This window comes from Dipodomys merriami, unplaced genomic scaffold, assembly GCF_024711535.1.
Source record: "Dipodomys merriami isolate MVZ:Mamm:240054 unplaced genomic scaffold, mDipMer1.0.p SCAF_35, whole genome shotgun sequence".
Taxonomy (NCBI): domain Eukaryota; kingdom Metazoa; phylum Chordata; class Mammalia; order Rodentia; family Heteromyidae; genus Dipodomys; species Dipodomys merriami.
The window spans coordinates 5,642,120-5,668,699 of record NW_027205048.1 but is presented as its reverse complement, the minus strand read 5'-3'; the positions used below and the strand labels follow the sequence as shown (position 1 = coordinate 5,668,699).

Genomic DNA, 26,580 nt, shown 5'->3' with positions numbered 1-26,580 from the left:
ATAAAACTTTCAGAAGTCAGTTAACCACCTAATATTTTGACAGTTAGAAGGCAATCATCTAAATATCAAGTTCATGTTTGAGCAATACCATAGTCATGAAGACTAAAATCCACACACTGAACAGGAGCTGAAGTGGAAACCTAAAATAATTCAGAAAAGCACATCAAGTTCACAAATGGGCTGAAAAGCCCTCTCAAATTATTTGGTAGTATACAAGAAGAGAAAATATTATTGACCTTTCATGTTATGAAAAGGGCTGTTTTTGGTTTAAAAAAAAATTAGAGGGCTGGGAAGGTGGCTCAGCGGTAGAGCGCTTGCTTGCCTTACACACATGAAGCCCTGGGTTCAATTCCTCAGCACCACATGAGCAGAAAAAGCCGGAAGTGGCGGTGTGGATCAAGTGGTAGAACGCTAGCCTTGTCCTGAAGAGCTGTGGGACAGCGCCCAGGCCCAGAGTTCAGGCCCCACGACCGACCAAAAAATAAAAAAAATTAGAAAAGCACTCTTCACATGCAACCTCTAATATACAACGCTGTACCTCAGACACAGGTGCTGTGGCCTTGCTCCTTCAGTGCTGACTTAAATACACAACTCTGTCCACCTCTTACATTCGCAACTACTGAGATATAAATAAATATGAGTACGACACAAGGCAGCCCTTCAGAAGAGTTTACATTTTAGTCAAAGGTAGCAAGGACTAGGCAGAATGTTGAAGGACGCAAGAGAAAAGCAAACGGAAACCCATAGGGGTCATAAATCTTTGTTATCAAGTAAAGATGGTCGAGGCTATCAAATTCATCATGTGTGGTGTTCTTGACAGCAAATAAAAAACACACAATGCATGTTAGGAGAAGGTATATTCTAGTTCTGCCAACTTGTACTTCACACTTCTCAATGAGGGAGGGAGGGAGGGAGAGAGGGAGGGAAAGAAGGAAGGAAGGAAGGTAGGTAGCTGGGTTTTTGGTTTTTTTTGGGGGGGGGGGTTGGTAGTACTCGAGCTTGAACTCAGGACCTCATGCTCCTTTGTTTTTTTACTTAAATTTGGCACTCTAACAATTGAGATACACTTCCACTTCCATCTTGTTGTTGTTGTTGGTGGTGGTGGTGGTGGTGGTGGTGGTGGTGAACTGGAGATAAGAGTTTCATAAACTTTTTTGCCTGGGGCTAACTTTGAACTTCAATCCTCAGATCCAAGCCTCCTGTGTAGCTATGATTACAGGCCTGAGCCACCAGCACCCTGCACACAGCCAAGCCTTTACTGGACACTGTCCTCTGAACCCCTGCACACGTCTACTCACTCAGGGCACACTTTGTCTCATACAGCCTCCCGACAGCCCTCAAGGAACACGTGCTTCTATTTTTCCCATTTCCCAGGTCAGGAGACAGAAGCCGCACAACCCGAAGCTGAGTTGCAGGTGATCTGTGAGATGTCAGAATCACCAGCAGAACCACTCCCATCCTCTGGCTCCCACAATGCAAAGCCAATAGCACCAAAGCACTGGTGTCTAAACACATGCTTTAAACCATAGCTAAGCCAGTGGTTGCCAGCCACAGGTGATTTGGGCCCTAAGATCAATTGATAATTTCTAGAGACATTTATGGTTGTCACATTTCTGATGATATACTAGAGGGATTGTTTTTAATAAACCTCTTCTCATGCACAAAACAATTATCCATCTAGCTTTGCCAGAAACTGGTGGCTCATGCCTGAAATCCTAGCTCAGTACTCAGGAGGATCAGAGTTCAAAGCCAGCTCAGGTAAAAACTTCTATAAGATTCTTATCTCCAATTAACCACCAAAATCCAGAAATGGAACTATCAAGTCATACTACACTAGCCTTGAAAGAAAATAGCTAAGGAACAGAACCCTGAATTCAAAATGGAGAGCCAGATGCTAGTGTCTAACACCTAGCTACTGAGTGTCTCACATCCTAGCTACTGAGACCTAGAGAATTGTAATTCGAAGTTAGCCAAAGCAGAAAAGTCAATGAAATCCCATCTCTAATTAATCATCAAAAAGCCAGGCTAAAGTCATGGCACAAGTGGTAGAGCACTAACCAAGCAGGCCAGCTTGGTTAGTGTGTTCAAACCTCAGACAAGATGACACACAGACAGGAGAGAGAAGAGGCAAAAGGAGAGAAGAAAAGAGGAACGGGAAAAGGAAGAAAGAAAGAACAAAATTACAGTCAGCCATCTGATCAGCATTTGATATCACCCAATCAAATCAAACTCTAGAAACAAATCAAGCTCTAAGCCTACAAATGTCAGCTATAACCCATTTATTAAATATTATTGAGTAGAACTTGCAAAGTGACAGTAAAATGAGACCCTCACACGCACTTGCTGTGGTCTGAAAGGAGGCCTAAGAGGCTGACCAAACAGTTGTTTCCGCTTCCTTACTGTTTCTGTCAAAGACCACCAGACTTCTCTACCTGTGCCCTCACGAACCTTCTTACAAATTATACTGGCTGGGCCTCAAGTACCTAAATATGGTGCAGAATAAACAGACATATCTCAAGGCATGCAATCAAATACAATGATGTAATTAGAGCAGATGTAAGTGTAAAGCAGATATGTTTGTACTAATTTAAAAAAAAAAACTAGATTGTTTTATTTTACCTGGCCAAGAACAGAAATAGAGTCAGGACTCCTGGATTCTTGTTTAACCTGGTTTCCACAAAGACTGGGGACCCAGAATAAATCAATTCGCTTCTCTGTGCCTCAGACAGTTCCCTGGCTTAGCAAATTGACTCTAAAACAGGTGGTACATGTGGGCCTGTAAGGTGAGTACTTGGGAGAGACTGAGGCTGGAGAATCCCAAGTTTCAGCCCAGCATAGGCCATGATATAGTAAGCCCACGTCCCAAAAAAAAGAATCTATTTTCGAGCTGGCCACTGGTGGTTCATGCCTGTAATTCTAGCTACTCAGGAAGCTGAGATCTGAGGATCAAGTTCGAAGCCAACCCAGGCAGCAAAGTCAGTAAGACTCTTTTAACGCTAATTAATCACTAGGAAACCAGAAGTAGCACTGTTGATCAAAGTGGGACAGCACTAGCCTTGAGCAAAATAGCTCAGGGACAGTGTCCAGGCCCTGAGTTCAAGCTCCACAACTGACAAAAAAAAAAGAAACAAGAATCACAGAATCTACTTTTATTCCACTCTAAGAGCAATCTGGTGCCAAGGAAGCATCATTATCAGCATCCTTAGGAGCTTGTCCAGAAATTCAGGAGCCTGAGCCCAGCCATAAATCTGCATTTGGCACGGCCTAACAGTGTGAGAAAAACCAAAACACCAGGGGGCACCGCCCCGCCCCACCCCCACCCCATTGTGTGCTCCCTGCATAACACCAGATCCTACCATCTGCCAATGGTCCCAACATAACAAACACTCAGTAGACATCACTGTTCATTAACGTTCTCTGGATGGACTCCTACACTGAGAACCATAAATGTAGACAGCTTCCCAGGAAAGCATCAAATTAAAGAAAGCTAACCACCAGGCCAGCAGCTCACGCCTGTAATCCTAGCCAACTCAGGAGGCTGAGATCTAAGGATCATGGTTCAAAGCCAGCCTGGGCAGGAATGCCCATGAGATTATCTTTAACCACCAAAAAACCATAATGGAGCTATAGCACAAGTGAGAGACCAGCAGCCTGGGAGGAAAAGCTAAGGGACAGTGCCCCTAGGATCTGAGTTCAAGCCCCAGAACCAGCACAAAAGGAAAATGCAAAAGGAAAAGCAAAAAAGGCCTTGAAAGAACTTTCCTGCCAGAGTGTGTGCTCGGATCACCCCGAGCAAGAACCCCAACAAGCTCCAGGATGCTGAGACCAGGAAGCCTGAACTCTGCCTACTTATTCAAATCACCTGGACAATGGTGTGAATCACACATGCTCCATCTGTACCCTTGGGGATCCTCACCCAGTGTCGGGGGCAGGCCAGAATCTGAGCACTCTTCTGAACACAACCCAAAGTGTAGAACTACTGCCCTCACCATGTGTACTAGGCCCAGAAGAGGGCCGCAGCTCTTCCTGATAGCTTCTTTAAGCTGCAAAGTGGGGACCCACCCCAGCCCACAGTCCCAATCTGTATCTTAAGCTCTTTAGCTGTCTCCAGAAAACACAGGTTTGGGAGACACTGCCCTCATCCTACTGAAATTGAACAAGAAAAAGCTCCCAGGAAGACCCAGGAGTATTATCTTTGAGAACAGCTCCTAGCTGATTCCTAGAGGTTGCCCAGAAAGCTGGGTCGTAACTGTTAGCTTAGGAAACGACTAGGTCCTCTTGATTTTCTTAAGTGCAGAACTGAGCTTTGACCCCAGGACCTAGTCATGCTAAGCAAGTCGCTCTACCACGGAGCCACATTGTGAGTATTGAGGCTTGAGTATGGTTTTAAGCAGAAATACTTCACCTGTGGCTATACTGCACAGTCGCTCTCCAGTCACACTGCCCGGGTCTGAACTCAAATTGACCTTGGTTAAGACATCTCAGATGTCCATTTCTTCATTTACAAAATAGAGACATTTACAAAATGTGCCTCTGTGTCAGTATAAAGAATCTATAAATAATTCCCATAAAGCATTTAACAAACCAGACCCAAAGTATCCAGAGAATTCAATAAACATAAGTTGCTATTATTATTAGCTCTTGTTATTGCCTCTAACCCCAAGACCAGGCACATTATTATCTGACCAGTCCTGGAGTTTAAACTCTGGGCCTGGGTGCTGTCCCTGAGTTCCTTTTTGCTCAAGGCTAGAGCTCTACCACTAGAGCCACAGCACCACTTCCGGCTTTTTCTGTGATTAATTGGAGACAGGAATCTGATTCACTTTCCTGCCTAGGCTGGTCAGAAATGCGATCCTCAGATCTCAGCCTCCTGAGTAGCTAGGATTACAGGTATGAGCCATCAGCACCAGCTGACCTACTCTTTCATAGATATGGAAAGCAAAGGCCCTAGAAGCTCACTGCAATGTGTAGCCAGTCTACTTTCTCATTCAAGATGAGAAAACGTTATCCCAATAGAGAACCTGCCAGTCCTCCATTATGAGTCAGCAACTGAAAATGACTGACTGGCCAGTATATGATCAATTGATTGATTTCAGAAGACTGAGGTAGTACTTCTCAATCTTCAGTAGGCTGAACATCACAACTGTCTAAAACCATAACTCCTCTCATAAGCTGCTGGTAGCTCATACCTATAATCTTAGCTACTCAGGAGGCTGAGATCTGAGGATCACAGTTCAAAGCCAGCCCTAGCAGGAAAGTCCATGAGACTCTTGTCTCCTAGTAACTACCAAAAAGCCAGAAGTGGAGCTTTAACTCAAATGGTAGAGCACTAGCCTTGAGCACAAAAGGTTAGAGATAGTGCCCATTTCCTGAGCTAAAGCCCCAGGGCCAGTACACAAAAAAGTAATTCCCAAACTATGCTAGCTAGACACCTTAGACCAAAGGAGTGTTAAACGTACAAACAAACACAAAGGACAATACTTGGAACTGCAACTAAGTTTAAGCTTACTGAGAACAAAGGATATTTGTCCATTTGGCCCACAGATAAATTCCCCAAGAACTTGGCCTAAAGTAGAAGCACAACACATATTTTTGATCGATGATCAGAAGTATGGGCTTACAATCAGCTCAAAGTCACCCATATGGAAAGTAAATGAATTCCTGACCCAGTCAGCAGCACCCCCAAGCTTTGTCACATATCTCCAGGGAATGAACATCTCTTGCTCAATGATGAGTGCAAGTCATCTTTTCTTTATGGAAAGCGGGCACACAATCTCACAGATACAGCCTGCTATGGCTGTGATAATACCAAAAGGTGAGCCTGTTTTTGGAAGTTTTGCACTTAGTCCAGAGCTGCAATTTCACGTGAAAATGGAAGACCCCTTAGGGTAAGTGACAGGCCCAGAACACAAAAGACCCCATTAGAAGCCCAAATGAAAGGGAAAACCAGGAGCCCTGGTAAACAATGGCGTACCATCCTTTAATTCTGGCCAAATCTTCCTGTGCTATCTCTGAATGTATTTATCAGGCAGGCTAGGTGAAGACCCCAGCAATGGCACCTCAGGAATCTGACATCTGGTTGATAGTCAAGAAAAAGGAGTTGGGCTGGGAAGGTGGCTCAGTGGTAGAGCGCTTGCCTTGCATGCATGAGCCCTGGGTTCGATTCCTCAGCACCACATAAGCAGAAAGCAAAAAAGCTGAAGTGGCGTTGTGGCTCAAGTGGCAGAGCGCTAGCCTTGAGCTGAAGAGCTGAGGGACAGCACCCAGGCCCAGAGTTCAGGCCCCACGATGGACCCAAAAAAAAAGAAAAAGAAAAAGGAGTCAACGTGGATACTCTCCAGTTTGCACCCTTCTTGCCCTGGTTCCAGGGGGTCCTGGAACCCCAACCCTGGAGGAATGCCCTGGTCACCTCAGTGCATCATAGTGGAATTCTAGGCCCAACCAGAGGAGTTGAGTTTTGAACTGGATATTGCAAGTATTAAGACAGGAGCGAATGCAACACCCGCTTGCAGCCTCCACTGCTCAGCTGTGTAAACAAATAAAATGGTTCATTTCTTCTGGATCCTCTCCTAGTTGCCTTTGCGTGTATACACACACACACACACACACACACACACACACACACACACACACACACACACACACACACACACAGAGAAACCACTTCATATCTTCAAAGGAAAAACAATCAAGAAAGGTCTACACAGTTTGTTTTTGCTGTGTGTGGTGGGTTTTTTTTTTTCCACCCCCTCTAAATCACATCTGACTTAGTGTTAAAACATTAACTTCTGGCCAAAATACTCTTAAAACAAAGCTTAATTGGTTGTGAAGTAGCCCTTCTGAAAAAGCTAGGAAAACATCTTCTGTGGGTCTTGACCTCGATTCCAGCACTGCTCTGGAGGCTGGATTAATGATAAGAGGAGGAGGTTGGAAGTGCTGCCTTCAGAATGGCCCGGCCCAGCGATTCCTAAATGCTTATCTGGGATCACCTGCCTGGGAGGCAGCTCTGTTTTTACATATCTGCTAATTTGGCTCCATCTATGCTGGTGGGGCCTAAGTCATCTTCTTGGGAAAATGGAGTTGCGAAGGAGTTTGTAGGGGCTAGAACCAGAGGCCAAACCACTGCATGAAGGGCCAAGCACTGATGTAGGCGCCAAACTGGCCTCTGGTCACACCTCAAAATGTCAATCAAAATGTTATTGCACGGGCCTGGGAAGGTGGCTCAGTGGTACAGTGCTTGCTTCACATGTATGAGGCCCTGGGTTCGATTCCTCAGCACCACATAAGCAGAAAAGGCCAGAAGTGGCACTGTGGCTCAAGTGGTAGAGTGCTAGCCTTGACCTGAAGAGCTAAGGGACAGTGCCCTGACCCAGAGTTCAAGCTCGAAAGAAAAAAAAAATGTTATTGCACCTCCAAATGTCACTCACATTTGTCACAGGTAAATCACCAATGGCTACTACAGGGTGTAGATTTCAATGACAACACTCAAAACTCAAGAGTTCAGGCATTTGTCAAAAGCCAGTACAGCTGGGTGCTGCTGGCTCACACCTGTAATGTTAGCTACTCAGGAGCTTGAGATCTGAGGATTAGGGTTCGAAGCCAGCCTGGGTAGGAAAGTCTGTGAGACTTTTATCTCTAATTAACCAGCCAAAAGCTGGAAGTAGAATTGTAACTCAAGTGACAGAGCCCCAGCTTTCAGTGAAAAAACCCAAATGAGAGTACAAGCCCCCAAATCACACACACACACACACACACACACACACACACACACACACACAGCCATTACCACTCACTTCCCCAAGTCCACTCCTAGTACATGAACAGCGACAGATTCAAGTGATTCTCTGGAAAATTACGTTTGGGGTTTTGGGAGTTGGGGGGGGGGGGTAGAGGGGGTTGTTTTTGGTTTTGTTTTTTGGTTGGTTGTGGTACTTGAACTCTGGACCTGGGCACTATCCCTGAACTTACTTTGAGACATAGCACCACTTCTGGTTTTCTTGTGGTTAATTGGAGATAAGAGTCTCATGAACTTTTCTGCCCAGGCTGGCTTCAAACCACAATCCTTAGATCTTAACCTCCTGAGTAGCTAGGATTACAGCTTAAAATTTTGTTTGTAAGAGGAAAAACCAAATGGGAAGCAACCCAAATATACCACAACACAGAAAGCAGGAATGCACTGAAGTACATTCCTGCATGAAACATTATCTGGCAATGAAAAAAGAGAAAACCATCACTACCCACCAAAACATAATATGAGCAGGAGCACCTCTGAAATGTTACATTGTATACGGTTCCACTAATAGGAAGCCAAACAATCAGGCAAAAACTAATTCACTGTAACAACGTTGGCTAAAGACTGGGGAGAGAGCCAAAAGTCAAATGACTGGGAAGCCATTGGAACGAGAACCCAGGGAGACCAGAGGAGAGTTCTTTACCAGAGGTGCCAAAGTCAGCTAATATCTGTATTTGCTGGGACACAACCACACTTACTCCTACAGGTCTATCTTTGGATGTTTTGGTAAAGAAAATGTATGTCCTGAAAGGCCTAAAATATTTATCTTTCTAACGCCCATCTCCAGTTTGACTTGGGTGATAAGTCTCAGGGACGCTCACATACTAGGAAGTTCATCCACTTCAGCCAAATAACACATGTGCTGGGCTGTATTCAAATCATACTTCAGTGACACTTCCAAAGAGGCAGGGGTTTGGGATAGAGCTCAGTGGTAGAATGTGTGCTTATAAAAGGCCCCGAGTTCAGCTACACACACACACACACACACACACACACACACACACACACACACACACACACACACACACACACACACTAGAAGAAGTGAATTAAATAACTGTGGGAAAGGGGTGGAGGGTTTAAACCCTCAAAATTTTCATTCCAGTTATAGTTGTCCATTTTGGGAGAATATGGCCATATACGTTTATCTTTTCTAGAACTGAAGGAAGGTAGGCGATTCAAGTCAAAAGTGGGGAAGATCTATCTCACATGGAAATGGGACCAGATCCAAACCTTTTATGAGTGTGACATGCACACAGAATCCCTCAGAAGCCATTCACACGAACAGTGCACTTGGCCGAGTCCCCAGATTACAGGAGCCATGGGAAGGAAAAAGGCTAAGACTCATGTGATGCATGGTGTCAGACTACTGGAGGTTATTTTAGGATAGAGCTTAGGAGAGCAACAGGCTCTCTCAGGCACCTACTAACATACTGTATTTTATTTCATTTATTTATTTATTTATTTATTTTGTGCCAGTCCTGGGGTTTGAACTCTAGGCTTGGGCACTATCCCTGAGTTTTTCTTCTTTGCTCAAGGCTAGTGCTCTACCACTTGAACAACAGCACCACTTCTGGAATTTCTGAGTCATTTATTGGAGATAAGGGTCTCACCATCTTTCCTGTCTGGGCTGGCTTTGAACTGTAATCCTCAGTCTCGGCTAGTAGCTAGGATTACAAGCATGAGTCCAGAAACACTATATTTATAAAGGTGAAACCAGTTTTAAGTTTCCAGGGGAGAAAATCCCACCTTGACTGGCACGTTTGCAGTTCAGCCTCAGATAGGAGGGTGGAGCAAAAGCTCTGCGCACCACACACACATCAGAACAGCGCCACCCTTTCCTTGAACCCCACCCCCTCCCAGGTTGCTGCTGAGCTGCCCAGAGGACTCTGGGAACAATTTCATTTTGTCTGAGATTCCCCCCTTTTTCCCTTCACTTCTTTTGTCTGGGGCCATTTTTCCTTTGATGGTCACACTAAAATTACAGCTCCATGCCATTTGGCGTGGCCTCGTGCTGGTCTATCAGACACACAGAGAATGAACACTGAATGCATGGTACTTGCTGTCTAATAAAATGTCCCTCTGTTTGCCCACATGGGCATGAAGCCTTCGCAAAGAGAAGCAGGAGAGAACAATACTACCTGTTCATGGAGGAATAGTGATGTTTTCAGTCCTCCAAACAATGAGCTCTGTAATTTACCCCATCTTCCTCCTGAGAGAGAGCTTCACATGGCCCGTACGGTGCCAGGTGGTTTGGAGAAAGACGAACTGCTCCAGCCAAACAAGGGGCACTTCAACGCCGGGTGTAAAGACTCACCAGCTGGTCTGGTCTCGGCTGTCTCCCAGTGACATGGCCCTGGCCAGCCTTTCCACACCAAGATAAGCATCAGCACCCTATTCAGCCTCGACAATTCCCACACCCCAGGCAGCTAGGTTTCCAGAGCCCTCAGGACACTGGCTCTCCACCCATTCATCAGAACCTAGAGGAGGTACCTGGTCTCTAACCAAGGCCTGGGTCTAAGTGCTAGTCTGAAAGCTAGACTTCCTAAACCATCACCAAAAAGGAAGGAAGTGGCTCATGCCTGTAAGCCTCAGACCTCAGTCTCCTGAGATCTGAGGATCTCAGTTCGTAGCCAGCCCTGGCAGGAAAGTCCATGATACTCTTGTCTCCAACTAACCACCAAAAAGCCACAAGTAGAGCTGTAACTTGAGAAAAAAAAAACCTAAGGGACTGTGCCCTAGTTCTAAGTTGGAGCCCTAAGACTAACACACACACACACACACACACACACACACACACACACACACACACACACACACACACACACACACACACACACACACACACACGGAGGCCTGCAACCGAAGTGTGCTAGAAAGAATTGTAGCACAAAGCTCACGACACACCAGTCTTGGAACTAGCTAGGGGGTGGATGGTGAAAGTCAAGAGTCACACTTTCCCCTTAAACACATACACAGTAACCAGCAGCGGCACAACCAGAAAGGTAAACAAAATATTCTTAAACTAGTTACTTGAAATCAACCCAGAAAGACCAGGAACCCACCAAAGAGTGGCTGTGGCTTACATTTTCTTTTCTATTATTTTTTGACAGTACCTGAATTTGAACTCAGGGCCTCCTGCTTGCTAAGCAAGTGCTCTACAACTTGAGCCATGCCCACAGCCCTGACTCACACTTATTCCCCTCCTCCTCCTCCTCCTCCTCCTCCTCCTCCTCCCCCCTCCCCCTAACGGTCAGGTCACAGGGCTTAAACTCCTGGGCTCTGCCCCTGAGCTTTTTCACTCAAGGCTAGTACTATATCACTTGCTTTGAACCACAGCGCCCACTTCCAATTTTCTGGTGGTTAACTGGAGATAAGAGTCTCACAGTCTAGCCGGGCGCTGGTGGCTCACGCCTGTAATCCTAGCTACTCAGGAGGCTGAGATCTGAGGATCGCGGTTCAAAGCCAGCCCGGGCAGGAGAGACCGTGAGACTCCTATCTCCAATAAACCACCAGAAAACCGGAAGTGGCGCTGTAGCTCAAGTGGTAGAGCGCTCGCCTTGAGCTGAAGAGCTGAGGGACAGCGCCCAGGCCCAGAGTTCAAGCCCCACGACCGACAAAAAAAAAAAAAAAAAAAAAGAGTCTCACAGTCTTTCCTGTTCAGGCTGGCTTGGAACCTTGATCTTTAGATCTCAGCCTCCTGAGTAGTTAGGATTACAAGCATGAGCTACCAGCACCCAGCTACATGCTTTTTTTTTTTTTTAACTAAGTAGTGTAATTCCATATCTAGGGCAAATGGCTATTTCAAAGTCTTATGGATGAAGATAGAAATTTGAAATGGCAAAGCCTTGTGGCAGGAGCTCTGTAAGACTGAATGCGTGTGTGTGCACATGTACGTATACACACACACACACACACACACACACACACGTAACCCGCAAGAGCTTCCTAAAAGAAAGAGAACAGCAGGATAGTGGAAATCCCACCAAACCGACACAAGAAGAGAAGAACTGAGAGCCAGACTTCCACACCACAATTCACAGTTCCAACAGCCTCCCCACCAAGGGTTAATCCAGAACACTGAGAGTTCTGGTCCCATCAGTTACCCATGCGCGTCCCAGCACCGCAAGGCTGGGCAGACAGAGGAAAATTGTATTAGTCTCCCTGCACTATTGCTTTCTGCTGGCTTCAGTTCAGCCCCTAGTTATATTAGTCTGTGATTTGTTTAGCCTTTGGATTTAAGAGAATGGAAGTACTACGCGAGCAGGAAACAGGACACTCATCAGAAGCTGGGATCTGTCACCTTTCCCTTCCAGCACTTTCAACGGGCCCAAGAGAAACCAACATTTCAGGGCCATCAGGTCAAAAGTGATATTCTTAGCACCACTTAGCGTGATTTTGAGCCACCGGAAACGACTCTCTTGGCGGTCACATGGTCTCCTCTCCCGTCTGCCCTCACTTCATTCTTCCTGTTCACATTTTGTCATCACGTTTTCCTTCCAAGTCAAAATCCCTCCCAAAGCCAAAAGCAGTAGCCAAGCTCTGCCCATGATGCCTGATCAAGATACTCATAAACAGGTTTCTCTTCCTTTCTGTATCTTTAAATCATTCCAGCAGAATTTCTTCTACCCTTTCTTCTTTTCTGCTCCACAACTCCCCCAGTGATTCAGCCATACCACCACTACCACCATCACCATCATCATCATCACCATCACCATCATCATTATCAAAACATCATCATCATCATCATCATCATCATCATCATCATTATCATCACCACCATGTAGGTCAGGGAGGGACAGACAATAAGACATGAGAGACCTACACATTGATAAATCAAACTTCAGAATCTCTTGTGGTTCCTACCTGAATTGCAATCTGGTGTTCAATCGTTTTGTACGCAGAGTAATGTGTGCTGCCGGACTGAAAATGGAGCTGTAGGAAAAAACCAAATCAAAGCGTTCTGCTGATGTCACAAACTACAAGAAAACATCTTAAGCAGTTTATGAATAGCAGACAACCCTCCCTAGATTAATCTGTAGCCTTGGCATTCAATCAAGACCTTCGTACTTTTTATTTGTTGCTATGGATAAGATGATCATACCAATCTAAGCTTTTTAAAAATAAAATAAAATAAAGCATCAATTCAGTAAGCAAATAAGGGGAGGGGGACAGGAATGAGACTCAATGACATGAAAAGAGAAGACTGATGCCCACTAAACATAAAGGAAGCCAGTATGCTGAGCAAAAGGCTGAAGAAACACTAACGGGGCAGCAAAAAGTTATCAGCATTGCGACATGAAGGGGAAAGGAGACACAGAGGAAGGGTTGTGAGAAGCCGCAGATTGCAGCGAGTAGAAGCCCCCTCTCCTCCTAGTTCTAGTAACGGGGCCTTGCCTCTCCAACACAAATCTATTTCTGGGAAAACAAATGTGTCTGACAGAACGCAGGGGCCACCCAATGCCTTATACATTCTTTCACAATGACTCAGCTGTGGGCCCAGGAGGTCTGTGCAGCCCGCATTCTAGTAATCTGCACTTCCCCAAAGGGCGTCAAGGATTGCCCAAGAGCCAGCCACCAGTCTGCTAAGAACCACTCCTTGCTAAATCACAGGCTTACTCAGCCTCTCCCCAGCTCAAGGCCAAGTCTCTTCACCCCAGCCTTTCCCACTGTAACCCCTACAGGACCACCCAACACAGAAGGGAATATCCCCACCATAAAAGGGATACCAAGATTCCTCACTACATTCTTATCCCCGCCCCCCCCCAAAGAGCACTTATTAATCTGGAGATCCAACTGAGTAGAAAAGCAAATGCCCCCTGAGGGTTTGGTGTCTAAACAACCCACTTGAGGATCTCAGCAGTTATATGAAAATTAAGTTGTGATGTTTCAAGGAGGAGCAATCAGATGGTACCCTGCCTGACCCCCATCCCTCATCCCACAGAAGGCACAAGCAGTTCATCTCTGCATACACAGAGGTACCACAAACTATTGCCGGAACACTTCCCTGTCACGACAAACAAAAGCATCATTTGGCCTTCAAGTGAGATTCAGAGCCAATCAATTCATATTGTTCTCTTTGAAAGAAAAGTCTCTCAACCAACCCAGTTTGTCTTTTCCAAAAAGAAAACAACAACAAAAAAAAAAACTCCTAAAAACTTTTGAACTAACTCAAAATATGCACACCTCAGTACTAGTCAATTTAAAAAAAAAAAAAAATCTATGCCCTTCCTGAGATGAAACAATGCATTCATTTCAGGATACAGTGGGTTCTGAGATAATTTCATCTCTTCCAAATCAACAGAGATTATCTCTATATCTATTTATATATACATATGCATGTTATGTTTATACGAAAACAGATTAATCAAAATTAAAAAGAAGAGCAATTAAGGGGGAGATGTGTGTGTGTGTGTGTGTGTGTGTGTGTATTGTGAACCTGTCAAAAAACTACACTCCCTGAAACAGGAAACAAAAGTGAGTGCTTTTGTTTGTAGTGACAGGGAAGAAGCAGCCCCTCACCCTCCTCACCCCTATACACAGCCCCCTATACACCTATACCCCCATACCCCCTCTATACCCCACCACCCCTATACACACAGCCTCCCCACTCAGAGGCAGTCCATCCAAAGTGAATCACTGAATAAGGAAAGCAAATTTGTACGCTCTTTGTCTCCTTGCTCTTTTTGTAAAAACTGCCCATCAGAAAGCAGAGATCGCACACAACATGGTGACAATTCCTCAGTGCCTTGAAACAAGGTTTGTGCCTGGGACAGGTCTCTCTACAAGCTTGACATTCTTAGCCAGAGAGCAGCTCCTGTGTGAGAGGAGGTGCTCCTGAGCAGAGTGGGTGACACTAACAACTTGTCTCTTCTCTTTTCAGCCCCGAGGTTTGTTTTATTCTCTTCTTTTCCAATTGCCCGATTCAGAGCTTAATGGAAACTTCTCCAAGCTTTTCTTCCCACAAACCCCGTGGAGCCCTTGGCAATCTGTACTCCAGTAACCACAGGAATCTTATATTGTCAATTAAAATGGAATGGACACCTGATAGCTAAGGATAATGTCATGGAAAATAATTTCATACAGTCACAGTCTTATGAATCAATTAATAAAACTGTAGCTAAGCCAAATTCAATTCTCACTTGTCCAGTTCTATTCTTAAACGCCCCCCCCTTGTCTTCCTCATCACCAAATAACACCAACAAAACAGGAGGAAAAAAAGTGCAGCTGCAACTTTCTGAACACTCTGCTCACAGAGAAGCCTTCCATCACACACACACACACACATACACACACACACACACACACACACACGTGCACGTATGAGTGCACACACAACACCCACTCCAGGCAATATAACTTCCTGCAGGTATCCAACAGCACAATAAAAGCAACTCATTCTGCCTAAATCAGATCCTCACTTCCAGCCAGTAACTATTGGGTCTCACAGAGATTTCCAAGCTCCACTACCTCCAGCTACAGCAGTGAAGGCCTAAAGTTTTTCTCATTAATTCTTTGGGTTTCCACCTGTCCTCTTTTCTGAAACATACACTTTTCACTGTCTTCCCCATATAAAACGCAAAGACGCTTGCTGATGCATGGTCCAGCTTTTGAAGACAAAGGTAAAAACACAGATCGTCGGTAAAGACTTAGCACCTAAACTGGAATGATCATGTCTCTCTGGCTCTAACAGTAATAAGGAAGGAGAGATCAAGAGCTGGTTGACCCCCTGACATCCTGGGCTTTGGAAATGGAAGGGAGGTGAAGGTCTGGGACCACAAGGCTGGGTTGAAGAACCACGTGACTGTCTCCTGGGGCTGCCCTGCACCACTCACCCAGGAGTCTTCAGGTCACTTCCTCATCCAGCAACTGTGGAATCTCAACCTGGACATGTGCTGTGTACTTCCCTCTCTGCTGAATACCCAGGAAAGCCACCGCAAGAGCTGTCCAGAGGACTTTCATTTCTTCCCTCCCATGAAACTCAGTACCATGACATTTTCCTTTCCTGGGGTTTTATCAAGTTCATCCACTCATCATTTTACTACAACTCCCATTGACCCTCATCTGTCCAGAGAAGAACTGAACAGTTCTCAGCACACAGCTTGCTCAGTTCATTTTATCATGAACCCACTTCCCCGGTTACCATATCCTGTTTTAGTTCTAATTCGTACGACTAAATCTAAAGCTGATGCCCCTGATACAGGAACACCAGAAATATCCACCGATGGAAGAGGAAACTGTTTCTTTCAACCGCAAGAATCTCATGCTCCAAGACACCACCAAAAAAAAAAAAGAGCTTAATGTTGGTTTTTCCAACATGAACTTAACTTCCAAGGGCATGAAGACGCTAGTGCCAATTCATCCCACTAAATTGGGAAGCGGTAGAGCACTTACTTTATTTTCAGAGTTTTATGATTGTCTGGCTTTCACTTTTATATGTTTAAAAAAAAAATAACAGATCCATGTCCTAAGAGGTTTTGGTTTTCTTAATTTTGTTGGGGGGTTTTGGTCTACTTTTCCTCTCTAGCCTTCTATGAGCCTCTTGAGGTCTAATTTCCATGTCATTAGCTCAAAGGACAAAATATTTATTACTGTATCTAAGAGCTTTGCTTATATTATCAGTCATGGGGAGGGGAGGCGCTGAAGCAAAAAAAAAAAAAAAAAAAAAGCCACAGACCATCATATGCATAGCCTCACCCCTGGTTCTTTGTGAAGAACCTTTTTCATTTAGTAGTGAATAAAACTCTTGACCAGGACTGCTTGTCCTCAAAAAAGCCAAAGGAGTATTCTGACTTCGAGAAGGAGAACAAAACACCAGGATGACTAGTAAATTCCTAGATGGAACCATGCATGCAAATAACTAGAAACCGAGCAGGGCACTGGTGGGCTGATGTCGCTGATCCTAGCTACTCAGGAGGCTGAGATCTGAGGATCCAAGTTCCAAGCCAGTCCAGGCAGACAGTTTGTGAGAATCTAATCTCCATATAACCAGCAGAAAGCTGGAATAGTATGGGTGTGGCTCCAATGGTAGAGCACCACCCTTAAGAAAAAGCCAATCAAGAGCTAGAGGCCCTGAGTTCAAGCCCCAGTCCAGGCACAAAAAAAAGAAAAAAGAAACGAAAAAGAAAAGTATCTAGACAGAACATCTGTAGCATCGCATTCTAAGGCCAGTTTTGCCTTCAGAAAATCATCTGTAACAGAACTCAGTCTGTAGACGAAAGGACAATCTCTCCTACTGTATCAGTGTCTATTACCCTCATGTCTATTTACCCTCATTAATTTTTTTTTCTTTTCCTCAACCTGAAACCATCAGCTATGAGTCAGAAACCGATCATTAAGTTTTACAGCTTCCATACATATCCACCTACTCACATTTGGGGAAAGAAGTATTGACTTGCAACATTGCCTGAGACCAAAATCCTCTAAGAAGGAAAAAAGGGGGGGAGGGGGGGAATCGCTTCAAGAAAGTTTTATCTACAGGTCTCCAAGGAGAATGTTAACATTCGTTGTTTCTCTGCTTCATGCTATACAATCTCTAGGCAAAAAAAGTAAGCTGAGGTTGAACCAGGCTAATGGCAATAGGTCTGTCTGGATTAAGTGTGTGAGATTAAAACTAGCCGGTTTTCTTTACGCATCAAAACATAAAGTTCTTCAACTAGAGGGGAAAGTAAGTGCATCATGTTTCCTGCTCTTATATAACAAATTTCTTAGCAGAGGGAAAAAAAAAAATATGTGTGTGCACTGAAGTGCTGAGACATGTTCTTAACACGGCGTATTTCATTAAAAGTTGCTCCACTACTAACACTCTTAAAATGATACACCATCATTTCCCCACTTAGCAGTCACAGGGCTGCAACTCATAACGAATTAATTTGCATTAATGTGGGTTTCATGTGTCCTTCTTTGGGTATGCCATTGTGATTCAGGCTCAATAAAACTGACATGACAATAACACAGTGCCTTTTTATTTCACTTTCCAAAACAAACCAACCTACCCAAAGACCCACACAGATTCCTTCTCCAATTTTTAAAGCATTTTACTAATATATTTAGTACATCATAATTGGCCCAGCACGCAGGAATCTAGTTATCTGCTCAGTAAATATTTATAGCATCATTCTTTCCCATTCATTCTGCATTTTCTTAGAGAATCTCACTATAGCTTACATCTGCAATTCATTGACTTTACAATTTACCACATGTTGGGATGGGAGAGGTCTCAGCTCCATTTGAATCACTACACAAATATGCAAGTGATTTATCGGTTTCAAACTGAACACTGGAAGAAAGGGACTCCACTTTTCCTGAACATTACTTCTTCTGGCAGACCATGAACAATTACAGTTCATACTAATTAAGCTCTGTAAATGTGCTGGGCCTTGCTAATGCCTACCAGGCCTCAAATTTATTTTCATGATGCCAAACTTTGGCGAGCTGTCTTAACTCCTTCAGAGCTGATAGCGCAGTCAGTGGATTCTCTCCCCCGCTGCAAACAGACTTACACCCATCTGAGGCCACTCCGTGACCAAGGGAAAAAAAAAGAAAAGAAAAGAATAAAATATAACGGGCGGAATTACCTGAACAAAATCAGATGTGCCTAAGGAAGAAAAACCTACCCTGGGAAAACCGATGAACACCAGGGCTGATAACCCGTTCAAAGATCCCTCAGCCTCATCTTTGTAATGAGCTGTTAAGGGATTCACATCAATCCCTGAGGGCTGGTAAGTTTCTGCATTCCATTGATTAGAAAATAAAACCTCGGATGGAGTTGGATGGAAGGATCTAGCTTGCAATAACAGAGCCATCAGCTTCTCTAGATGCTCAACAGTCACCCACATTTGCCTCTTCCCCAACCTCCACCGCCCCCACCCCCCACCCCCACGGCCCCAGAACTATGTGGTCCATTTGTAACAGGCGCACCAGAACAGCCCACTTTGGAAACCAAACTTAAAAAACTTAACTCTCTCTCCCAGTCTGGTCTCCACCACACCAACGATAAGGCCCCAGCCAGACTCCCCACCCCTCAACGCAAGGAGTAACTGAGAGGAAACAGATTTGGTGGCAGATAGAGGAACACTTAGGGTGGGGACAGGATTGGAACCAATCTCTGCTGAGCAAAGCAATGGTTTTCAGTAGCCCCTCCCACAGAACTCCAGCCCCTCAGAAAGAAACTTAAGCCCTCAGTTTCAAACAAGCCATGTGCACAAGTGTGCACATACATGCACATGCACACACACACACACACACACACACTCAGAGGCTTGGTCCCATCTCCTCTTTCTCTAATCTTTCCTAATCAAGCATTTATTCTCCCATTTCTGTTCACTTGTCTCCTCCACATTTATCCCAAATAATCTTCACTCCTGTCCTCAGCTCAAGCCTGGACTCCTTTTTTAAATTCTTATCTAATAAATTCTTGTGTTCAATTCTCCTCACCCCCTCACTTTTTGTTTAAACCCTCAGAGTAACGAGAGCACAATGCAACGTGGGTCGATTTTCTCTTTCAGCCTGGTGGAACATCATATAAATTAAAGCACAGTCTTTCCCTATCAGGTTTCCGTAAGTATTCTGAGAAATACGGACGATATTTTGGAGACTTCAAGAGTAGTCTCCGAAAAGGGAAAGAAGGGCTTCAGAGAAAGAATGAGAAAAGAGGAGACCAGAAGAATAGGGTAGTGAGGGCGACATAAACCCCCAGAGCAGAACGGCATGTATGCCCTTCTCCCCAATTCCATCCCTGAAAGTTCTCTTTATAAATGTGTATAACAATAGCCTCCAGGAAAACTACAGGTCAGCTGCCAAAGGAGGAAGGGGTGGGGGGAGGTCTGTCTCAGTAAACTCACATTGCAGAGGTGGGGGCCGGAGGAGAGGGAGGGAAATCTTTGCAGAGCTCCCCCTACACCTCATTGCTTATAATTAGTGAGAGAAATCTGAGCCACTGCCAATGTCTGCGGACCTTGAATATTATAAGGCCAACGTGGCGTCAAATATCTTAACATTCATAAGTGTTATGGACTGTAAATAAAGCCTGTGGATTTATGACCCAGTGAGGCTGCCGGGGAAGGACTGGGGTGCGTTTCTTTCAGCAGACCTGTCGAGGTGCAAGTTTGCCTTTGGTTGTAAAATTAACCATTTCCTTCACAAATGGGCTCAATTAGAAGTCCAAGTTGAAGATTTACTTGCATGTTGGCTAATATCTACTCCCTTGAAGAAACTCAGAAACCCACCTCTCATTCTTTCCCTCTTCCCCCTCCCTCTCTCACACATACACTCAAACACAATACACACACACACACACACATTCTTTAAAAATAATAGAACGCTGGAGAATTTGATTCACTCCTTCCTTTTTAAAACATTGAAAATATGCCCCCTCCAAAGTATCACAAAGACAAAGATAGTATCTAATTCCACTACACAGATTCAAAAAGCTTGCACCTACTTCCTTGGAAACTGCTTATTTATTTGGCAACTCTATGATTTTTTTTCCCCCTGCCTGAAGTCTTGTCCCCTCCCCCCTCCCCCAATATAATGTCATGTACTTCCTGTGTCAGAGAGAGTATTTGCTAAATCCAGGTTGTCTCATACTTAACTGCCAATAAACCAACTTCCACATAACTTCCAGACAGCTGGGGGAAAGGTCCTAGGAGTTTTAGTCATGGTCGAGAAACATGCGTCCACACAAAAATCTGCAGCTGTCCTTTCTCCACTAGGCATTTTTAATGTGATTCAGGTTAGGAGGGGGCTGTTTTCGAGAAACATCTGACAAAATGCCAAAATCCTCACAGCTACCTTCTCGGTTACCCACAGTGTGTGTGAAAGGGAACTTACAGGAGGATCTCTCAACGGAGAAATCTAGGCACTTTTTGCACACACCCGGGTACCCTGTTGGATGGGCAAAGGCATTCGGATCCTGGAAAGACATCTCCTGGCATCTTGAAAAGCACAGCCCCCTCTGCACAACTATTAAAATGCCAGTTTTCTAAAGCAAGTTTTGTTGTGTGTGTGTGTTGGTGTGCTGTGCAGGGCTGCAGCGATCCTGCATGACTAACAGAATAGCATTCTTGCTCTGCAAAGCTCCCAGAAACCCTCCTGTAACTTCTCACAGCTTGCTAAGAAACAGAAAGCTAACTGAACTTCTAACAGTGACTCTAAATGAAATCCCTATCAGGAAAATTAAAATCAAGGTAGGAAATCTCCTAGTCAAGAAGGGACTGTTTTCCTCAAAAAATCTTTTCTTCCTCAGAGATACGGGGCAACAATCAAAGCTTCTTCCTCTAAGTAGTGAAAAAGTTTAAAAAAAAAAAAAAAACACTTCTAGATAAGCACTTTAGGCTTCCAACTGCTAAGAGTTTTTTTCTGGGGGGGGAAACGGGTGAAGGGGAGGCTTTCCGCAATCTCCACAAATTGCCAAGTATTAGCATATTAAATTTATAATCATTAAAATATGACTTCTTGGGTGAATGTTGAGCCCATAATCCATACTGCAGACATTAAACCCCAACCTATAAAGATTAGCATGGAATTAATACTGTTGCATTGAGATTGAAATCTAAACATGTTCGCCATAAATATTTCTGAAGGAGATGAAAAACAATTAGCATAAATACCAAAGAAAGGCAAGAACACCTGTTCTTTTTCAGGGCGATAAGCATTTTATTGTTCTCTATTTAAAATGTAATGACCTGTGTAATTACAGTAATATTACATTGTTATGGAGGGGTTTGGAATGTCACACTTTGAAAAGTGTTGTCAAAACAATCAGGGGTGAAGGTGGGGGGTGGGAAGACAACAGGGAAGGACCAACATTAACCCTTCACACTCCAAGGTCTCAATCTTTTGTATTACAAAGGATTATGTTGTTTTTCACAAGCAAGAAGAGAAGTTGCCTGGTTAAATAAAACCCCAATGAATAGGCCCCTCTTGGTTTCCTTTAAATGCTGGATTCCAAGTTCAAAAATGAATTCAAGATGCTGCTTATTTATCTGTGCAGCCTAGTAGCAAACAGCTCAGTTGAAAAGCAAATAACTTTGGATAAAAGAGGAGGCGAGAATTCTAATACCAACGGAATCTTTATAAAGAGAAATTTCAAACCTAACTGGGATTTTCATCACTACAGTACAGTTCTATTTCTTGTTTGCCAGGAAAAGGGGGGGGGGGAAAGAAATGTAAAACTACTCTTTCTCTCCTATCAACTCTAATAAGGTAATAGTATTCTTATCTTTCATATACCCATGTAACAATTCTAATATTTGCAGTTTGAACCCTTTCCATCGACTTAACTGGATCTCTCTTTAATGCCTTTTGAATCTGAATCTGTCCTTTTAAAAGCCATTCCCATTACTGTATCAAAGGCTAAATTAGGGTTATGTGGAAATCTTTGTCGTGTTAAAATAAAATTATTACTACCAAGCTTTCTGGCGTCTCTAGCAATTAAAGCATTATTCTTGAGATAATGTATTATTCAGCATAAGCCCATTTAATGATACCCCTTAATTCTTTACATTCTTAAACAGAGAAGCAGAAATCTGAGTTCCAGAGATTTGGGTTTTTAAAGGATGCAGCTGTTTTACAGGTAGGCTCATAACAGAAAATGAAAAAAATTTTAAAAAACAACAAAAATAAAAACAAAAACCATTCAGCAAGGAGGAACAAGAAGAGAAGCAAGCATGCCGCTAATTTGTCAATACACCTTGACCTCAAAAACCACCCCATAAACCATGAAGAATTTCAGAGGAGCTTGGAATGACCGCTATCCTGCCTATGGATTCCTCCAGAAGCTGAATCAAATCTGGAATTGCAAGCTGGCCCAGGAATGGAGGGAGACACAACAACCTGGGGTCCCCTGGCTACAGCCCTGCTTCCCAACCTAAATAAATAACATTAATTCTGGAGTGCATCATCTAACTCAGGAAATGGAAAGGAAGGAGGAAGAGGCAGTGTACAAAGATGTCTACTGATGTTTGACATGCAAATACTAAAACTGCCTACTGAGTTTAGAAATGTCTCCTCAGACTCAATCTGATGTCACAGCACAGGGCCACCTGCTATGTCCACAATTAAAATAACTAGCCGCCCGGCTATTCCTATAATGCCCACAAAGGGAACTGAGCATTGGGAGTCTTCCTTTTCTCACCAGGAAATCATTTATTTGCCTTTAACAATTTCCCAGCTTCCTAATTACAGCACAACACAACTGTTCAAGTTTTAGGCGATGGTAGGGCAAGACTGCCAGCAGTCATAGACCTAGAGTTTGAAAAGAATCAAGAAAGCGAAGAAGCCTGCCATCAAAGCTCAATAATCAGATGGCTAAGTGGATTTTAAAATCGCAGTGAGGTTTCCAACCAAGGGGAGAGAGGAAGAATTCCCAGGATTACTTTGGAATGTTGCTTAGCCCGGTTTCGTTAGTTCACTGAACCCTCCGATTTTGAGCCAGAATCCCTTGTAAGATGCCCACAAGCTCGCAAGAAAAACAAAACAAAACAAATAACCAAACCCTGCGTCCCCCTGCAACCCCAGAGCAGGGCCCCTGCCTTGCAGCACGAAAGAAAGCTCGGCCCTGCAGGAGGAGGTCGGGCTGGTAACCACTTCACCGGATTTCCCAGGCATGCAGAAGCCGGGGTCTGGGGGGCAGGGGGCTGTGGGGGGAGGGTAACTATTTCTCTTTACGAGCCATTAAAAAAAAAATGACCGGTCTGGCACGCCTTTGCCATTCTGCTAGGACCAAAAAGAAAAAAACAAAAACAAGTCAAACCTGATAGTTAATATTTTAATGCTTTAAAACACTTGTTAGATCGGATCGACTCCAGCCGGCAAACCCTGGGCTATGAGACCTGAATCCACTATTGCGAACAGTGGAGGTATTATTTCAAATTGCCACCTAAGGTTACAAAAAAAGAAAGAAAAAGAAAGAAGGAAAAGAAAAGCCCAAAGTAGTGTATGTACATAGGGGATCAACCAGACAAGATGCAAAAATGGCAAGCTGGAGACGCTGGACCCAAACGCGCCCTGACCGTCCAGATGCTTGTAAATTCAGGTTTCTGAGAGGCCGTGGATAAAAGGGGGTTCTAGGGGCGGGCAGAGGCCCGCGGAAGGAGGGAAATGATCTGCGAGGACACAGGTCAGCACGCCGGGCGCAGCGCTGCAGGAGGCGCCCTGGGATCCCAGCACCCTGCACTGCCCTGGGGTCCCCCAAAGTTGTGTGGCCGGTGATCGGCCGCCCACCCCCTTGAAGGAAAGAAAAAGACATCGTGGCCTCCCACCCCCGCCCCCCGCACCCTTGAGCCTTCACATTCGGGTCTCGGGTCCCCCCCGAGGGCCCACAGAGGGCCTTCCCAGAGACCGGTGAAAGCAGGCCCGGCGGCACCCCATTTCCCTAGAAATACATCGAGTCCTCACGGAGGAGGCCATCCTCGCTCAGTCACCGATCCAGAACCTCAACCACGGAGGGGGGGGGGCTCCCCACCCCGCACGCAGCCCCCGCCGGCCCCCGGTGCGGTCCCGCAGCCGCGCCGAGTCCGCCAAAAGCGCCCTAGGCGCTCGCGGCCTGGCCTGGTGACCAAAGAAAAGGGCGCTCGGAGCTCCCAAGTTTGCGACGGGACCCGCCTGGGAAGTGTGACCTTCCAGTGGGGGGGAGGCGAGGGGGGGGAACGGCCGGGCGCCAGGGATCGCCCCTAGAAAGCTAAATAAATAACCGCCCCGAGAAAGACCGCGCCGTGGCGCCGGCCGGCCCCGGGCCCGGGGGCTCCGCGCGCTCGCCGGCTCCGCCGCGCAGGAACGCCCGCAGGAAAATGCACACGCCACCCCGCGCCCCGGGCGCCTGCAGCCGTGCGGGGCGGGCCGGCCGGGCGGCGGCAGCCAAGGGGTTAACCGGGGAGAGCCCAAGACGCCACAGAAATGGGAAGCCAAAGAGAGGGGAGAGAGGGGGAAAAGAAAAGAGCCACACAGTCATCCTTCCCAGGGTGAAGAAACAAACAACACCCCCGAAGGGGGAGGGGGCCAGAGCGCCCAGGGGGTGGGGGAGGGGTGGGGGTTAAAATAAATAAATAAATAAAGGACGTTCTCCTGAGCTCCCCCCCCCCCAGCCAAGCCCAGCTTGGAAAGAAAGAGCTCCCCAACATCGCGAGGCAGCAAACTGAAAGCAAGAACATGGCGAAGTGCAAACACATCCAGTCCACAAAAGGCAGAAAAGTTTGGAGAGTTTCGGGCGGCCTGGGCCGCGAGCGGGGGAGGGGAGGCGGGGGAGGGGGAGGGAGGGGAGGCGGGGAGGGGAGGGGAGGGGGCAGGGCAGGGGCCGCATGCGGGGCCGGGGCGGGCGGGGGCCGCGCGCACTGGCACTTACGGTTCGGGCGGTGGGTGAGAGCGATCCGTTGGGGAGGTAGGGGCTCGTCAGGTCGGGGATCATGATGAAGGGGTAGCCGGGATACGGTGGCCCCTTAAAGAGCCCTCCATCTTGCCTCTTGGCCGCTAACATGGCGGGGCGGCGAGGGGACGGCGGCGGCCGCGCGGAGCGGGAGAGAGCAGGAGAAACTTTTTTAGAAAAGTGGCCCCCGGGGCCCGCGCGCCCCGGCTCGGGCCGACACCGGACCGGACCGAGCCGGGGACGCGGGGAAGGCCCGGGGCGCACGCAGCCGCCCCCGGGGCGCAGCTCGGGCAGCCGGGGAGGGGGGCGCACGGGGGGTCTACTCACCTTCCTCCAAACTTTCCCGGGATTTATCTCGGAAACTTTCGGATCGAGGCGGAGGCCGTCTTTCCGCCTTCCCGGAGGGGCAGAGGTGGTGGAGGGGGCGAGGGGCAAACGCCACGCCGAAGTGGGGGGGGAACCAGGTGAGGGGGGGGACGAGGAGTCGACGGGTGGCGGGGATGGGGGGGGGAGCAGAGAAACAGAGTTACAAGTTTTGTTTTGTTGTGTGTGTTTTTCAGCCGTGGCCCCGCACGCACTCGCCGGCCGGCCGCCCGCCCGGCCCCGCATGCGGCGCCCGCCGCCCCCCGAGCCCCGACTTCTCGCCTCCCGGCCACATTTGCCCAAACCCAGGGAAGGGATGAAAACCCCGGCAGCCCGAGGGGCTCTTCCTACCTCGGAATCGGAGGAGCTGTTTTGATTCGTTTCTGATTCATTGACTAGAGACGACTTGACATCAGCTAAATCCCTCTCCGCCGAGGAGTTTTCCGAGCTCTTCTCCTCCTGCTCGCCCTCGTCTTTGAAGGAAATCAGTTCGTCGTTGGCGCCTAGGTCATCTCCTCCACCGCCGTTCAGCTGCGGCATTTTTTTTTTTCACCCACCAGCAGCAATTTTGGATGAAAAATGAAGGAAGAAGAAAAGCCAAAAAAATAATCAACCGCCCCCCCAAAAAAGTTTTGTTTTTTCCCCCACAAAAAAAAATATTGCCAGAAAAAGACGAGTCCAAGGTGAACTTTTTTTTCTGCTTTGGGGTCTTTCTCTCCTGGGGAGGGGAAAAGAGGGAGGAGGGGAGGGGAAGGGGGGGAGATCTTCTGCACGCGTGAGTTTGGATTTCTTGTTTTCTCTCGTTCCCAAGGATCCGATCAATGTGCAAAAAAAATAATAAATAAAAAGGGGGGTTAAGGAAAAAAAAAACACCAACAACAACAAGAAGTCAGCTATAAAGAGCGGAGGGGGGGGAAGCCGAAGATACAGGAGGAGCTCGTGCCGCTCGGATTTGAGTGAGTTGAAGTTAGACTGAGAGCTTTTCAGTTCAAAGGCGGCGCTGATTGACAGATAGAAAAAGGGGGATCGAAATCCGGAGGAACGGAGTAGTCTGGGAGCGGAG

General features: G+C 46.1%; 1 protein-coding gene across 41 annotated transcripts in view; it reads right to left on the bottom strand.

Moving 5' to 3' along the window:
* Nucleotides 1-26,057, bottom strand: part of Tcf7l2 (transcription factor 7 like 2) — a 212,371-nt gene extending 186,314 nt beyond the window's left edge. For 22 of the 41 annotated variants that reach the window (XM_069988002.1, XM_069988001.1, XM_069988030.1 and 19 more), the window contains exons 1-4: nt 25,869-26,057; nt 25,482-25,548; nt 25,134-25,258; nt 12,659-12,727 (exon numbers count right to left, since the gene is read on the bottom strand). In XM_069988002.1, coding sequence (XP_069844103.1) covers nt 12,659-12,727; nt 25,134-25,258; nt 25,482-25,548; nt 25,869-26,057 — 450 coding nt within the window. The remainder of the gene's footprint in view (nt 1-12,658; nt 12,728-25,133; nt 25,259-25,481; nt 25,549-25,868) is intronic. The other 19 variants (XM_069988014.1, XM_069988013.1, XM_069988020.1 and 16 more) reach the window with 1 other exon arrangement.
* Nucleotides 26,058-26,580: the final 523 nt, after the last annotated feature.